Below are 16,909 nucleotides of genomic sequence, written 5' to 3' on the forward strand. Positions count from 1 at the left end.
TCATTCTCAATTGTACAAGATGAAGAAGAGATAGTTTTGGAGCATTCACATTTTAATCAGTATTCAAGCTGAACTGAAGGGCCCTATGCTTTCCCCGGGTGCACACAAATTTATCTCCACTAAACAACCATTCTGACTGGAAAGAGGGCTCAGTCAGTAAAATGCTTGCCGAGTAAACATGAAGCCCTGAGTTCAGATCCCCCCGAGCTTACGTGAAAGAGCCAGGCCCAGTGTGGCAGAGAGTGTCTGCAGCTAAGCCTGAGGGGAAGAGAGAGGGGAAGAGACTGCTGGAGCCCACTGGCCAGTGAGTGCGGCTGAACTTCAGACTGAGATACATTGTCTCAAATATTCAGGAAGAAAGAGGTTGAGGTGGATACTAGACATCAGTCTCTGCCTTCCGTATACACATGCACCCCCCCCAACACACACAGGCACACGCACATGCACACACACGTGTGCGCACGCTCATGCCCGCACAGTCCACACAAACATTGTATATACCCTCATACACCTATAGAACAACATTTGAAATTTGAAAAATAGAGGTTTTTTGAGTCAAAAATAGGACACAGCAGTGAAGGAAGGATGTGCAGGGAGACGGACAAGCAGAATAATCCAAAATAAAGTGTGCATGAAAACCTCATACCTTCACCCTTTGTATACGTTGCATTCAGCTCATGCACAAGATTGATTTTGTTATCATATAATTTGCAATTAGTAGTAGTATTTTTAATTTTTTTTGATAGATAGTCAGATGCCTGAATGGAGTCTCTGGCTGATGATAGAAACTTTATTACTGGCTCAGAAACTCTTTGTGTGTGCTGTGTACTGAACTGAACTTTTTTATGCTTAGCACATACCATGAAGCAAAATGCCAGCCCTTAAATCACTGTTCACAGATATGGCAGCGGGGACATATTTGTTAAAGGTATATATATTTTGCTGTTTTTTAGGCAGCATTTCACATGCCACAAAGTTCATCCACTTGAAATGAAGATGTCAATAGTTTTTTAGAAATATATTTGCGGTGTTGACTGACACCTGTTTCCATGAACGGAAGTGAACTAATTTCATCATGCGAGATGCAACTTATGCTTACTGGAACTCACTGGATATCCCCAAGCCTTGCTACAGCCCCCTTGCACCTTCCCATGAACCTGCTCTGATACCCAGGCAGGCGCTGACCTCGCCTTCCTTTTCTTTCTATAGTTTCTCAAGCAGCTTGAATTACAGAACTGCAACATTAGCTCTGGCTGACGTTTTATGTGAATGGGACCACGTGATATATGGTCTTCTTTGACTGGTTTTGGTCAATCAGTTTTCAAAATTCATCCATGAGGTTGCATATTGTTAAATGTAATTCTTTTTAGTCACTAAATCACATTTCACTTTGTGGGCCTATGGCTTTTTTATTCACTAATCAGGTGATATATATATATATATATATATATATATATATATATATATATATATATATATATATAATCCCTTGTTTTCCATTTGGGGCTATTAAAAACTGCTCCTGCTACATGTATGGACACCTTTCCAGGTAGTGTGTTACCACTCTTTGCAGTCTAACTTGGAATGGAATCAGAGAACCACATGTTTACTCCATGCTTTCAAGGTCGCTGCACTTCTTATTTTCCTTCAGTAGTTTTAGCTCCTTAGTTCCCACATCCATACAAAAAGAAGCTCTAGCTGTCATTTTGGTGAGAGGCAACTTTAATGGTCTGGGGTTGGTGAATTTCTAGTAATTCTTGATTTTCCCTCTACTACTGCAACTCCTCCCTCGATTTTCACATCACCCTTTATGTCTGGATCCCTTTCTGTCTCTCAGGAGGATTGTATCATTGAATTTAGGGACATCAATCAAGTTCAATTTTATAGCCATGCTCATCTTTTTATTTACTCTTATCCTATTTTTTCAGGTCAGATTTGGAAGCTCCATGTAGATGCATGTTTTAGGTTACTCTGTTCTACCTACCACAGCATGCAACTGTGTGTAGTTATGTAATTATTCATTGCTGAGTATTGAGCCGAGGGCCAATACTAGGAGCTATGCCTACACAAAGGCTACATACACTAGGTGTTTATACACACACACACACACACACACACACACACACACACACACACATATATATATATATATATACACACACATATATATATATTCACTAGTCAGGTGTTCTATTGCTGAGCCACACCCAAGGCCTGAATTTGTTTGTTTGTTTCTTTGTTTTCATTTCTGCCACATGGACAGTAATGTTCCTTCTCTTCACTTCTGACATCAGCCACTTCTTCTCTCGCTTGTTTGTTCCTGAGTTGGGCTTAGGGCCTCTCAACCCTGTCCATCTCTATAACGGTCTGTTGTTTCCGATTGCTCCTTATGTCACATTAATAGTATTCTTTGTCATCCCATGCCTTCTGAGGGCTTTGTGCTCAGCTTTCTTTTTACTTTCCTGTTCCTTTAACATGGAAAGTCGGATTATTGATTAGAGATCTTTCTTCTTTTTGGCACATAGACAGTTGTGGCTATATGTTTGGGCATGTTGTATTTTTATTTCCATTCATCTAAGTCATTTCTAATTCCCATAATCACTTTTGTTGTTCCCCACTTTTGCGTTTGAACGTGTTGTTTTCCACACTTGTCACTTTTCCAGCTTGCTTTCGGTTATTGATCCCTGACTCTAATTCTACTGTGGTCAGAGGACATACCTTGTGTGATCTCAATCTTTTATAAATTCCTGAAGTCTTAGGATTCAGCATGGCCTTTTTTTCCTAAATAAAGCCATCCCTTTCTTGATTAAGCACTCTCCTTCCTGCTATAAAATTTAAAATTAGTATTAGATCTCAGATTTCTGAAAGTCCTCTCTCTCTCTCTCTCTCTCTCTCTCTCTCTCTCTCTCTCTCTCTCTCTTTCTCTCTCCTCCCCTCTCCCCTTTCTCTCCCTCCTCCTCTCCCCTTCCCTCCCCACCCCGCCCCACCCCTGGTTCCTTCAGCAGAGAGACCAATCTGTCACACTCCTAGCCTGCGGTCCACAATGCCTCTCCTTGTCCAAAGTTGCCTGAAGGCATCTGCCGCAAGGCTTCCTCAGGAGCCTACCCGTCAGTCCCCATTCCCCAGTTCTGAGCCCAGAGCCCTTCATAAGCCCCCTCCTCGCTATGTTCCCCTAATGTAAATGCAAATTAAAATTCCCATGAATTTACTATAAAGCGTACTCAGACTATTGGAGGTTGAAGAATTATAATTAACATTAGTTAACATGGAAACTAGCCTGAAGGTAAGTCAGTCATATTTAGAGGCTTGAGAGGAAATGTTAGTGTCTGAAAACACATTAATTAATATATAGCCAGATCACGAGTAGACACGTCTCATCATTTAGTGTAGTCCCACATCAGGAAGAATGAGAATAGCATCAACTCTCGCTCAAAAGCTGATTCAGTTTAGCAAAGTAATTCGCCTTCATTACCATGTCTGTCCCTGAGACCAAAAGACAGACGTGTTGATTTATTTTGGTTGTGTTATTTTGCACACACTAGCAACTCCTGTGTATATGGTCACTGTGTGTGCATTCTGATTTATGATTTTCACATGCTTTCTCTTTTTTAAAAATATTTTAAGAGTTTTACACACACCAACTACATCCAGAAAGTATTGCAATACGCATCAATGCATGAATATTGGTCTGGGTACAGAAATCTTGTATCATTAGAAACCTGAAATTTCTGCTCCAACATGGAGACTATTCTATATACTTCAAATATCATTCATAAAACTCAAGAATCGCTGCTGTAACATTTTGGTAGACATGGCCAGCTAGATAGAAAGGCTTTGTCCTATCCATTCTTATAATCATTTTGTATTTTTTCTAATATCCTAATAACCCAACCATATCAATAAATCCATGACTGGAAGATAAGAGCTCCAGTGCTTTTGACATCGTTCACTTTTCAGGCCTGTAACAGAGACCCTGGTTTATCAGTTACATTATTAGGTTAAATATAAAATGCAGTTTGCATCAGTTATCACAAAAGCTGCATCAGAAGTTCAAATAGCCAATGACGTTTATGCTAAATCCTCAAGAATCCAGATAGCAGAAGAGAAAATTCACAGTTTTTCTTCCTAATGCTTAAAATTCTCGACTAAAGGATGATGAATATTGGCAAAAAACATACACAAGGAGAAAGCAGAAATTAACACAAAATGAAAATATTACTACAATGAACTTACTGTTTTACACAAGTATGTTTCCAGGTTATTTTAACTATGTATATTGGAGATGCCATATTTTTCAAGCATAAGAATCTTGCTTATTTTATTTCTCTTGAAAGTTTTATCTCTCTAAGGGGATTCTATTCTTTCATTTGACCAAAGAAAACAATTTTCTTCTTTAGGAAATTATTTTTAGGGGAGTTTATAAACTTTGCAAATTTGTGAGTGTCTAGGTTTGAGATGCTGTCCGTTCTATTCGAAGTATGGGGGGGTTATGGTGGTTTTGCTGAAATATCCAGGCTTAACTAGTATTTTAGTTTTTTTTCTTTAGCATATTGACTGAACGCAGTGGTGAATGACTTGGGATCTGATGGTTGTTTGAACCGATTCAGGCTGGACTGATGTTGAAATATTATCCAAAAGGGAAGAAGATACAATGAACTTGAAAGTAGATAACACACCTATTAGAATGGCCAGCTTTTTAAAGGTGCTAAACCAAACACTGATAAAAATGTAGAAAAAATAGGAAACATACATGCAGCCACTGGAAATGTAAACCACCACAGAAACCTGAGGAAATACTTAGAGGGTCTCCCATGTTCCTTCTCTGACTTACCATTTTAACTCTCTAGTGGATACATAGAGAGTGAAACTCACACTGTGTAAAACCTTGTGTGTGAATATTTACAGCAGCTGCTTCTTAGTAGTTAAGTAGCAGAGGCAGACCAGCCACCCTCCAGTCACAGAAGAGCTGGGCAAACTCCAGTAACTCCAACCTCGTAAAGCGACAGAAAGAAATCAGAGCCTGTAAGATCGCTCAGAGAGAGGGTCAAAGTGTTTGCCACCAACCATGACTTCAGATCCATCCCTGGGGCCCACATAAAGGGGATAGGAGACCAACGACTCATGAGACTGTCCTCTGATTGCCAGGCACGCATCATCCTGTCTGTGGCACAGGCACGCACAAGCTAATAATGAATAAACGTTTTTACAAAGAAAATATTTTTAAATAAATGAATAGAAACGAACTAGGAATTCTTGTGATAACTTGGATTTGGCCTCCAAAACAGCATGCTTAGATCAAAGAATTTACATGCTGTGTGGTTCTTTTTATATAGCAGTCGGCAAATGGGAAGATTACAGACAAAAATAGGTTAGTGACTATCACACGGCAGAGGCAGAGAAGAGGTGCAGTCAGCCCAAAAGAGTTCTTCTCGCTCTGCTGTGGGGGTAGAATGGTCCAATATGCTGATCATGCTATTAAGTACACAAATACATGCATGCGTGAAGCTGCACAAGCCCATACACACGTGCAAACTCACACAAGAAACCACGAACAATAAACAGACCTGTGGGTTGATTTACAGAAATGCTACGTGCTGGGCTTCCCGGCTTCTTATTTGCCCATGCTGTGTAAGGCAACAGCCCTGGGGATCCGTGAACGAAGGTTATCCCTGACTCTGCCATCTCATCAGTGTCTTGTCAGTCTATGCTTATTCCAAAAGAAAAGAATATTGAAAGAGTACTCATAACATGATTGTAAAACAATCCTATTAGAAATAGAAACAGACTCGCATATCTGGCATTGGAAATAACTTTCCTTCCAGATATTTTTGGAAGTCTCCATTTTGAATTGATGGGCTTTTTAAAACTGTCTTTAATTCGGGCAATGCACTTGCATACGCCCAAAACCTGTGATGCTTGAACATAACAGTTCCAGCTCTGATCCCCTAATGCTCTATTTACTTTTTTAAATGCCCCCCCCTTTTTTTTGACCGAGAAGGATGTCATTTCCAAAAGTGCTAAGAGACCCACACTTAACTTGAAGAACATTGTTCTTTTTGATTATTAGAGCTACTCACTTTTCTCCCTTGGTTGCTGCTCTGACTTAGAGTCTCTTCTGAAATGTCAGACTGAGGAAATTGTACTGTACTGGTTCCAACACAAATATATACATACATACATAATATATACGTGTATATATATATATATATATGAAAGCTTTAGAATTAATGCAATCAATAGCCTTTGATGGTAAAGTTAAAAAACAGTAACTAAATGTTAAAACCTACAAATGCATCCTGTTCTTTCTTTCTTTCTTTCTTTCTTTCTTTCTTTCTTTCTTTCTTTCCTTCTTTTTCTTGGAATACCAATGTGGTCAACAAACCAGGAAAGGCGATAGACAGGTTGCTTAAAAAACACTTAATAAGAAAAAAAAAAAACCAATCATAGCAGAATTCTAGGGTGGAAGGTAAGAAGAGTACATGCCTGTTGTGCTGAGTGCTACAGATAGCAGTGCTGAGCAAGGCGATCACACTGACGGAGGGAACACAAAGCCCAGATACTTCCCAGGATTTTGTTTTGTGACACTGAGTGGAAGAAGAAAACAGAACGCTGAGGCTCAGAGGCAGACATAGCTTAGTCAGCCTGAGTGACAGCAGGACGAGTCCCAGGAGAAAAGTAGCCAGCTCAGAGGAAGAGGGAAAGCTGTGCAAAGCAAAGCTTCATAACAAAATCCTTGAGCAAAGGGCTGCAAGAAGCCACCGATCTGAGGAGTGGTTTATAGTCCCTGTTAACATAGAACAGCAACGTGAAATTGTTTCTCCTTTTTTCTCTCACTCTGGTTCACTCCTCCTTGCTTGTAATCTGGCATTCTCAATGAAATAACCAGCCGGGAGACAAAGCTGGCATTCCATCAACAGAGTTGCCAGATTTTGCATTGTTCCAATTTTCTTTCTTTCATTTTCTTTTTGATGTATTACAGTATTTATTTCTCCATATTTTCAACAATATTAAGCTACATGAAACTTTATATATAATATCCCATTACTGTTTTTTATTTTATTAATTTATTCAGATTACATCTCAGTTGTTATCACCTCACTTATATCCTCCTGTTTCTCCTTCCCTCCCTCTTTCACCCTATTTCCCTCCCCTAGGTCTGTGACAGAAGGGGACCTCCTCCCCCACTATATGGTCATAGACTATCAAGTCTCATCTTGGTAGCCTGCTTATCCTTTCTCTGTGTGCCAACAGACCTCCACACCAAGGGGAAGTGGTCAAATATGGGGCACCAGAGTTCATGTCACAGTCAGTTCCCTCTCTCCACTCACCTGTGGAGAATGTCCCGTCCGTTAGCTATATCTGAACAGGGGTTCAATGTTTACTGCATGTATCGTTCTTGGCTGGTGCAGTAGATTGAGCAGACCACCCCTGGGTTCAGATCTGCCTGTCATGATGTTTTTCTTGTGGGTTTATAGGACCCTTTGGGTCCTTCTATTTTCTCATTCTCCTACATTTCCCTCACCTAGAGTCCCAGTAGGAAGTCTCTGCATCTATTCCAATCTCCTGGTAAGTGAAGACTTTCATTGGACATCCCTTTTGGGCTAGTGCCCAATTATAAGTGAATATATACCATGTGAGTCTTTCTGGATCTGGGTTAACTCCTTCAGGATGGTCATTTCTAGTTCCATCCATTTGCCCATAAATTTCAGGAGTTCCTTGTTTTTAATAGCTGAGTAGTATTTCATAGTTTGCTTTCCATTGGAGTTGTTGACACACTGACTCTTACAGTTGATTGTAATGATGGTTTTACCCAAGCCAACCTTGTATTACCAGGAAAAAGTAACACTCAGAGGAATATTGCTGTGGCATATAAAAGTCAATGGAAGACTGGAGAGATTGTAGAAAAGTGAATGTAGGGAAATCTAAGTCATATACATTAGATTATTTAGGAACAGCTGTAGAGATAGAAGGCAGAAAGAATGAGAGGCTCAGACTTTAAGTGGACCAATTTATTCACAGCGAAGGGGCATCTTGTCACCCACTCATGTGGATGGCCAAGATGTCTACAGAAGACATCCCTCTTATCAGGGCGGAAATGACTCCTGTAGTCTGCAAGGGAATCTGGGAAGTGTAGTCTTTTGGCAGGAAACTATCATTCCTAACTCAGAGAAGGTGTAAAGATGCAGGGCAGGGCATTAAAGCTGTTCTCTGATGATGATGATGATGATGATGATGATGATGGTCTTTGCTGGAGAGGATAGTTCTAGATCACTGAAGAATAAGTCCTCTGGTCATATAGCAGGGGGAGAGTCTTAACCTGATCTGCTTCAATGGATCAGGCAATTGTGATCCCATATTCCTGAGGAGACTTGCAAAACAATTAATAGAGGGATGGAAGCAGATGGTTTGTTTATAGAGTAGACCTAAAAGATGTTCTGAGAGCATTGTGGGAGGGGAAGAGGATAGGTGGGAAAGACAGAGTGGGCCAGTAAGAGAAAGTGAGCATAGAGTTGATTCCGTGTGACCAGTCCCCTTGCCTGGACTAGAACACCATAATGAGATAGCAGCAGGGAGCTGCAGAGCATCCACAGCAGGGACCAGGAGCACATAGAGGACTAATGAAATTAACTGGATCTGGCCTGAGGTGGAAGGGATGAAGGTCTCTGTTACCCAGAGTCTCTCCACAGCTTCTAGAGGGTCTTTTGCAGATGTATAAGGAGCTGGCGGAGCTGCTGTAGACTGAAACCCATTGGGAAAGCTTACATGAAACAATTGGTTTCAGTATAGGATGAAGTTCAGCTAAGTAAATCACATAAAAGACAGTGCAGAAACATTAGTATGAGTACAGGGAGGAAAGGAGTGGTCCAGGTGAGGGGCCAGAGTGGGAGGGAACCAGAAGCAGATACATAGGAGGAGGCTCATGGTTGAAACACTTTCGATGCCTGTCTCTAGACCTCATTTCAAACCAATTAAGATTTGTTGGCGTGGATGCAGTGTTGTTCACGGGGAGGATGCCAATCCCATCCTTAGCAGGAGTCAGATCTGCTTCCTTTTCATTTTAGAGTACTGAGGCAGCCAAGGTGTCCAGCTGGTTCTTGTTGGCTGATCTGTGCTGGTGAGACAGAAGGGTTAATTGCTGCAAAGAAGCCTTCAGTCCAGCTGATGTCGTTCAGAGTTCCCAAACCAATGTCCAGAGTGGCAAGAAGGATGAGTTCGATACTCCATTAGTCCCCTCTTCAGGGGTCACCTGAACTGCTTTTAGGGATTTGGGGGCACTGATTTCTTCTGTAATTGCTTCAAGGCTGACAAAAGGGCAGTAGTTGGAGAAGCCTCAGGAGAGAGGCCATCCAGGGGCCCTCAGTGAAGCTTTACAGCTGGCAAGGATCCAGAACATAAGTCAGGAGGTAACAAGGGCACAGCTTCTTCCTGAGGAACATTAGGAGCACAGCATTTCATTCCATACACTCGGCCAATAGATAGATGAAAGATGAACGCATTAGTCATGTCGAATCTATAATAAATAACTTACATCTGACTGGGGCTAAATTGACAAAAAAGGCTAAAGCCAGCTCTAGCAATGGACATATCTCTAGATTGCCACATAATGACAATAGTAAGTGAGGTTTTTTGTTGTTGTTGTTGTTGTTGTTTTTTAAATGTCATTCTATTTGAAAATAGATTAGTCATTTACAAAACATAATTTTCATAACAAGACAATCAAAGTAAATGAGCACTTGGCTTTTGAAATTTCTTAGAAAATAGCCACAGGTATCACTACCAAAGCCTGTTTATTCTTTGTAGACTTCAAAGTGCAGGCATGGCCCTGGAGCTCTGCATCTGGAAGAGGCCACATTATATCCTCAAAAGGCCACAGGTGATGCCTGGTTGGAGAGAATCTACTTCATCTAAGTCATTGGCTTAGGATTCTGAGGGTCTTGAATAGCACTCAATAGAATCATGTGTTGACTCTACAGTGACTCCAGCTGTCAAAGACAGACTTGGACATTCTGAGTAACTTCCCACAGCACCCTTCTTTCATGAGGAAGCATCAGTGAATAGGACATAGACCCTGAAATTGGCTTTGGCTAAGAGGAAGAAAGCCAGGGTAATGTGTATGCTGACTAGTTTTATGTCAACATGACACAAGCTAGAAATATCTCAAAGGAAAGAATCACAATTCAGAAAATACCTCCATAAGATCTGGAACCTTCTGGAACTTACTTCATTAGGGATTGGTGTGGAGGGCCCAGTCCAATGTGGGTGGTGCCATCTCTAGGCTGGTGGTCCTGGGTGCTATAAAAAAAAGCAGGCTGGGGAAATCAGAAGGAGTGAGACAGCTGGCAACACTCCTCCAGGACCTCTGCATCAGCTCCTGCCCCCAGGGCCTATGCTGTGTGAGCTCCTGTCCTCACTGCTTTTGATAATGAGCCTTGAGTGAAATAAATACTTTCCTCCCAAGATGCTTTTTGGTCATGCTGTTTCATTGAAGCAATAGACACCTACCTAAGCTACCTAAGACAGTTGTTTTAGTTAGATATTTTTCTACAACACTGAGAAAAATAACTGATACAAGTATATTCCATAAGCTCTTTGGTCATAGAACTAAAGCTTTGTATTGAAAAATCCCTAAGTTTGGTTTCTAGGTAAAAAACGAAACAAAACAAAACAACAACAACAACAAAACAACAAAACAAAACAAAAACCCGGCTCAAGCATGGGGGCAAGACTCACTTCATTCTCACCCAAGAGGCAGGCTTTTACTGCCTCTGTTCCGGTCTTCTAGTTCTCAGTCTTCAGCCCCAAGTTTCCCTGCTTGAGGGTTTATTTGGGGCACTGTATTCCTTATTCTGGGCAAATAGCACTTAACAGTCAGTGAGTTAGTGGTGACTCTGAATTCCTGAAAGAATTCCTGCAGGCATTCCAAGCTGGATCCATTTTCGGTGAACTCACCTTAACCCTCAGAAGACTGTAGACAGTGCCTCGCCAGGCCCATCGCTTCTCTGCAGGCCTAGGTCACATGGATCTCAGGCAAGGTGACAGATACTGAGCCAATACAGTAGTTACACACACAGGAAGGATACCCGCCAGTCTCTGTTAGACAAGGATCAAGTAGCCAGCTGGAACTGTCACTAGGGGTGTCACATTAGACTTTAATAGCAACCACATTTCCGCGGGGCTCTTTGCTTTTCAAGTTGCCTTCACATGTGTTATTCCATTGCAAGTTCTACTGCAATAAAACAGTGTCTGTGGCTTAGGCCTGAATTGCAGTGTCAGAGGGAACGCAAAATGTGCCCAGGAACATTTCATGAAGCTATTTCTTGCCTGTGCAAAGGTATTTAATAGGAATTGACTGGCTCCTATATTAAAAAATGTAAAAGGGCTCAACTTGTAACAGTTTCTCCAACCCTCTGATTGGCCACTTCCGGTTCTGTGCAGCACCTTTGCCTATTTTTCATTGTGCTACTTAGGAAATCATGACTCTTTTTTTCCCCTCTCCCCCATCTTTTTCATACTGATTTCCTCCCCCATCTTATATACTTGCAGGTGAGCCCCACCCCTGGGTGCATCCGGGCTCTCATGAAGATGCTGTACTGCCCATACTGCCGAGGCTTACCCACTGTGAGGCCTTGCAACAACTACTGCCTCAACGTCATGAAGGGCTGTCTGGCCAACCAGGCAGATCTGGACACCGAGTGGAATCTCTTCATAGGTAAGAGCCAGGCAACGGGTCCTGCAACCAAGACCTGTGACCTGAAAGTGATGGTGATACTTGATGCTTCTGCAAATTCAGAGGTTGTGATGACTTTATAGAGACTAAACTGGCCTTTTACCAATTTTAAAACAGTATTTTGCAGTTGTCAAATTTTATCAGAAAATAAAAACCACTCAGGTTTTTATTTGTACTGAGTTAATTGGGACAGAGGTTTTCTAAAAACAATTCCTTCGATTGCCAGAATAAAGAGAGCTCAATATTTTCTCTAACACATACCAGTTTCCCGTCTCATCCTAAAGAAAAACAGGCTCCAAGCACAGGAGGGTCCAGAAGTTAGGAGAGAGGCTGATGAGGGTGCAGGGAAAGAGTTCTGCATCATGGCTCCTCTCAAAGGTATTTCCCAAATAGCTCTCTAAGGATAAAAGGACAAATTTTATAGGCAGGCTTCTCCCAGGAAAGTACACAAGCCTTGAAAGAGCAAATGTGTTTTCTTCCCTCTGTCAAATGGCCTTCAAGTAAAAGGACTTTCCATTGCATTTACTGCAATTACAAAGTGACAAGTGGGGAGTTGAAAATAGCAGCTGGATTTGTCAGCCTCAGCGAGCTTTCATCATTTATGCAAACTTCTAAGTAGGATGCACGCAGAGGGTCTTCTGGCCATTCCAAAGCTTTAGGGGGCCGTGAGAAGGGACTAAGACATGTTAGAATTTAGGAGTGCCTATCATTGCCCCAGTGGGCCATAATTTTACAGACATGCAGCATTGTCAATGAAACTGTTGGCTGCCTCACTGTTTTGTTTAAGAAGACCAGAGAAAATATTTCTGAAGTTAAAAGCAGAAGTCTGCATCAAATAGGAAGTCATATAAGAAATTCTCGGGACCGGTTCAGAATGACCAAGTTTATGTTTGCTAAATTGTTTTCACTGAGGAATACATTTTTAGGACTTAGGTTACTTAATATGAAAACAAAGCAACATGACACTTTGTTAAAATCGTGGAGTTATGGGGAAATAAATATGTTCTCTGCAATATAAGATTTGGATTAGGTGTAGCAGAGAAAAGGTGCCTCAATCATGCTTGCAAAAAATGTAATCTCACCCAAAAGAAATCTTTAAAAGTTTCATATTTTTAAATTCGATTAAACCTCCTAGAATGCTGTGAGTTATATAGATCTTTTATACTTTTGGGTTGAAATTGCCTTAGTTACTAGTACTGCCTTTACTTGAACTGAGCAATTGATGGAAGTTGGTGTGTGGGTTATATTGCGTAGAATATGGCACTACTGAGCAGGTAAAGGCTTTTTACATTGTAAGAACAATAGTTACTTTCGATCTTGTTTTGAATTTATGTATTGTTTGTGTGTGTATATTTGTGACAAGGCACTCATGTGGTGGTCAGAGGAAAACATGAGTGTATCGGGTCTCTCTCCTTGCACCACGGAAGTTCCACAAAGTGAACTCAGGAGTGGTGGCAAGTGTCTTTACCCACTAAGCCATCATGAAGGCCCATGATAGTTCCTCCTTAATGGTTTCCCCCCTTGGTGCTCATTGGATATCCTAACATAGAGCAAATCTTTATAGTTTCAATACACTGGGTTGTTAGGTGACAGCTTGATGTGAAATTTAATGTCTGAAACAAAATCAGTTGATTTTTAAAAACTAAAATATGAGCTCCCCCATGTGTTGGTTATATTAGAACGATAAAGAGAGCTTGTGTCTAGTTCCAGCTTGATTCATTTCATGTGCTTGCTTCTTCTCCCCTCTTCTCAGTCCTAATGTTCCACAAGATAATCCTTCAGGGTCTTTGTCTTCATCCTGTTTTGCTATAGCACTGAGAGTTCCTCACCAAGATAGACCTGTAGAGCAAAATATACACTTATCTGGATGAGCAATATTCGTGACACGTTGGTTATTCAAAAGTGCTAATTCCGGGGTGAAAGCGGGAGGGAGGGAGGAATGGGAGGATGCATGGGATGGGATAGAAAATGAGATATAATATGAATGATTTCATTTTTCAATTAAAAAAAAAGTACTAATTCCACTCTCCGTACCTATATATCCAGCATTACAGTGTTACAGTGTCCATAAAGGCAGCAGCAAAAATCAGGAAGAAAACGAGTAGTTAGTTCATTAAGTGTTGTTGTGTAAAAGCTTTTCTCTGGTGATCACCCAAAGCCCTTTTCTCTCCCTCACCCGGTGTCTATTCGTCAAACCCTGCACCTCTCTTAGGGCCAATCACAGCTGCTATGTATATCAGGTACACAAACTGTTTAGATCTTCAGGGTGCTTCCCTTTAATTACTATGTACTCATCTAAAGCATTGCTGGGGCGTGCTGTCAGCTGTAAGAGTCACCGCAGTGCCGGTTCTCATGATCTCTGCAATGTCAACACTTAATTGAAAGGGGTAAGTCCTTAGAATTCAGTTGGTGTCTGGATAGCGTCAGAAGAAAGAATTCATGGCTAACATGAGGTGTTTTAAGTAATCAAGTGAAAACCCCGAAGGTATTCCATCCTCTTCTGAAGTCCTGTGGTTGTAGTGGTGGTGTTTTCCTTCAGTCTTAGAAAAAAAGGAAGTCAGAAGTCTGGGCAAGATTCATTTCTTAGCCCGTCTCCAACAAGTTTAGCTGGGAGCCCTATACAGAGGTGCCACTTTAAAACTCTTACCAAGATCATAAAGAAAACGAAAAACTCAAACTTTATGAAAACAAAACTTTATTTTATTTTTTTTAAGTTGTTGGCTACCTTGGAAAAAAGTCTACTAGACCAAGCTGAGTCTGCTAAAAAAGCATCAATTTAGCAATTTAGCAAGTGTCTTAACCCACCCTGTAGCAGCCTGTGGAACCTCCCAGAATAAAGCACAGCTCGCATTATCCTTGGTGATCAGTCAGAACGAATGGGTGATCTGTGAGTACCCTGAGCCAGACAGTACCCTTGAGGAACATGAACATCGTTTGTAGCCTGATCTTACTATCAGGAACAGCAGGAGGAAATCCCACTTTGAGGCACTGAAGGTCTGCTGAGGCATTTAGCCCAGCTGTTTTTTTGTTTTGTTTTGTTTTTATGTATACATGGTTTGTCCCATTCTCACTTCTGAATGGTGCCTACATGCAAAATGATTTCCCTTTTAAAAAATAAGTGCTTAGATTAATTTAAAAGCCTTTACAAGGAGTCAGTTTGTGTCCAGAACTCATTTTAATAACATCCCGCGGTTATTTTGAGTATTTAGTGATGATACCAGGAATCCATAGGTAAGAACTGTTCTGCTTGACAAAAGACCATGCTGTAAATTACACCTAGAGTCTAAGCACAGAAAACAGAGATCAAATTACATGTAAGTGGCTATAATAAATCTTGCATACACTTTAAAACCATGGCTTTGTGGGGCAGTCTCCTCCAAACATCTGGTACAGTTAGAGAGTGTATTGATGAGAACAGAAAAGGGTCTCTTTTTTAAAAAAGCTGCTGGTATGAGAAGAGAGCGATGACTGCAAGAGACTGGGACCCTACTTCATCCTGTGCCACTTTGATTCACCAACGTCACACACCGTGCCCCCATCACAGCAATTAATAGAAGACTTTTAGGTGCTTTTGTTACAATTGCATAGTCTGGCTGTTCACAAATGACTTTGATTATTTTAGTATATTAATTCAAAACACAGAATAATTAAGGCTAGTGATTCTTTGCTCTTCGTATGAGCAGAAGACAGATCAGTAAATCTTCATTCATGCCATATGAACCGTGGCACCTAATAATAAGTCACAGGAATATGTACTGAATATGTTAGATATATATGCTTTTGCCTATAGGGAATTTAGTGTAGTGTGTTATCATACGGTATTAGTATAATAGAAATTTAGGATGCACGATGTCTACTCAGTAAGGAGTTTTACCTAGGCTTCGGGAAACATTTCCTGGCCATGTATAGAATGAAATAGTTAAGTATCGTGATGTCAAATTAGCACCATCTAATGAAACTGATGTTGAACGGCAGCAGCATATGTAATCCTTACATTTACAAGTATCTGTCACATTTCTGTAGGTCTGACATGGTCTGTCTGTGGTTCTCAAAATACTTGGTTGTTTTTATTTTAATTTTTTTCTTTTTCTTTCTTTCTTTTTATTTTTTTATTTTTTATAATAAAATCTCACTACTACTGACTTAACTGATGGGCTTTGTAAAATAGAATTACTATGATGTACACAAACATAGATGGAAATAGATGGAGATATAAGTTAGAAATAAAATCCAGACCGTATCTGGACTTTATTGTATTAGCTTTTATATTAGATATTAGGCCTTGGACACTCAAAACATTGGCATGAGTTATCAAACTTTCTGGGCTTCTTTCCCCCTTCCCCTCAGACTGGCCAATAAGAAAGTTTTAAGACAACCCAAATGTAGAGACAATGGTGAGTCTGTCAATTATGAACCCACCTTATCCCTGCCAAGGGACTTACTGTGATGCTGCTCACTCCTTCTTTTGTTAGTCCAATATGTCTTTAACCAGAGCCCGTCGCCACTCTAGCATTGGTGTAAGCAGAAGACAGAGATGGCTGTTGCTTGGTAAGAGCCATACTCAATAGCATCTACCCTTTGAATGGAATGAATGGAAACTAGCCAGGAAGGCTTAAGGCACTATCAAGACTTTCCTGTTTTCCTTTGTAGATCTGCTTTTTAAAATGTAATTCTGAGTAACCCAGTGATTTGAAAATCATGCATCCTTGTTGTTAAAGGAATCCATAAGAGCAAGAATGGTTGGAACGAATCAGATAATGACTCTAGATTTTGTGGCAGCTGCTGCTGTCAACTTGTAAGCTAGGGCCAGCTGCAAAGAAACTGTGTAAGGCCAGTTGACTGACAAGTAAGTGTTACATAATAAATTTAAACTTTGGTGCAAAGATGTCTTTCTCAGAACCTACAAGAACAGTCTTCAATGTAAATCATATGTACTTTTCTTTTAGCTTGGCAAAACGGTGTTGGACAAACCATATTTGAAATTACAAGATAAGCATTTGTTATTCACAGCAAATAAACACCTACTTTGTTTTATAAAACTATATATGATGTCTGCTTTTTAGGCAGCTGTGAGATAGCACGGGAGACTATGTCAAGCATTTGTGTATAATACTACTATTTCAAACACATCCTCAAGCATGAAATCCTATAACATAAAATCTGCTAAGTTCTATAGTTACC

At 40.6% G+C, this 16,909-nt stretch overlaps 1 protein-coding gene across 2 annotated transcripts in view; it reads left to right on the forward strand.

The window, feature by feature from the left end:
- Gpc6 (glypican 6) overlaps nt 1-16,909 on the forward strand; it is a 1,044,456-nt gene that overhangs the window by 691,332 nt on the left and 336,215 nt on the right. For both annotated transcript variants that reach the window (XM_051160960.1, XM_051160961.1), the window contains exon 4: nt 11,545-11,710. In XM_051160960.1, coding sequence (XP_051016917.1) covers nt 11,545-11,710 — 166 coding nt within the window. The remainder of the gene's footprint in view (nt 1-11,544; nt 11,711-16,909) is intronic.

Source organism: Acomys russatus, chromosome 18 (genome assembly GCF_903995435.1).
Source record: "Acomys russatus chromosome 18, mAcoRus1.1, whole genome shotgun sequence".
Lineage (NCBI taxonomy): Eukaryota > Metazoa > Chordata > Mammalia > Rodentia > Muridae > Acomys > Acomys russatus.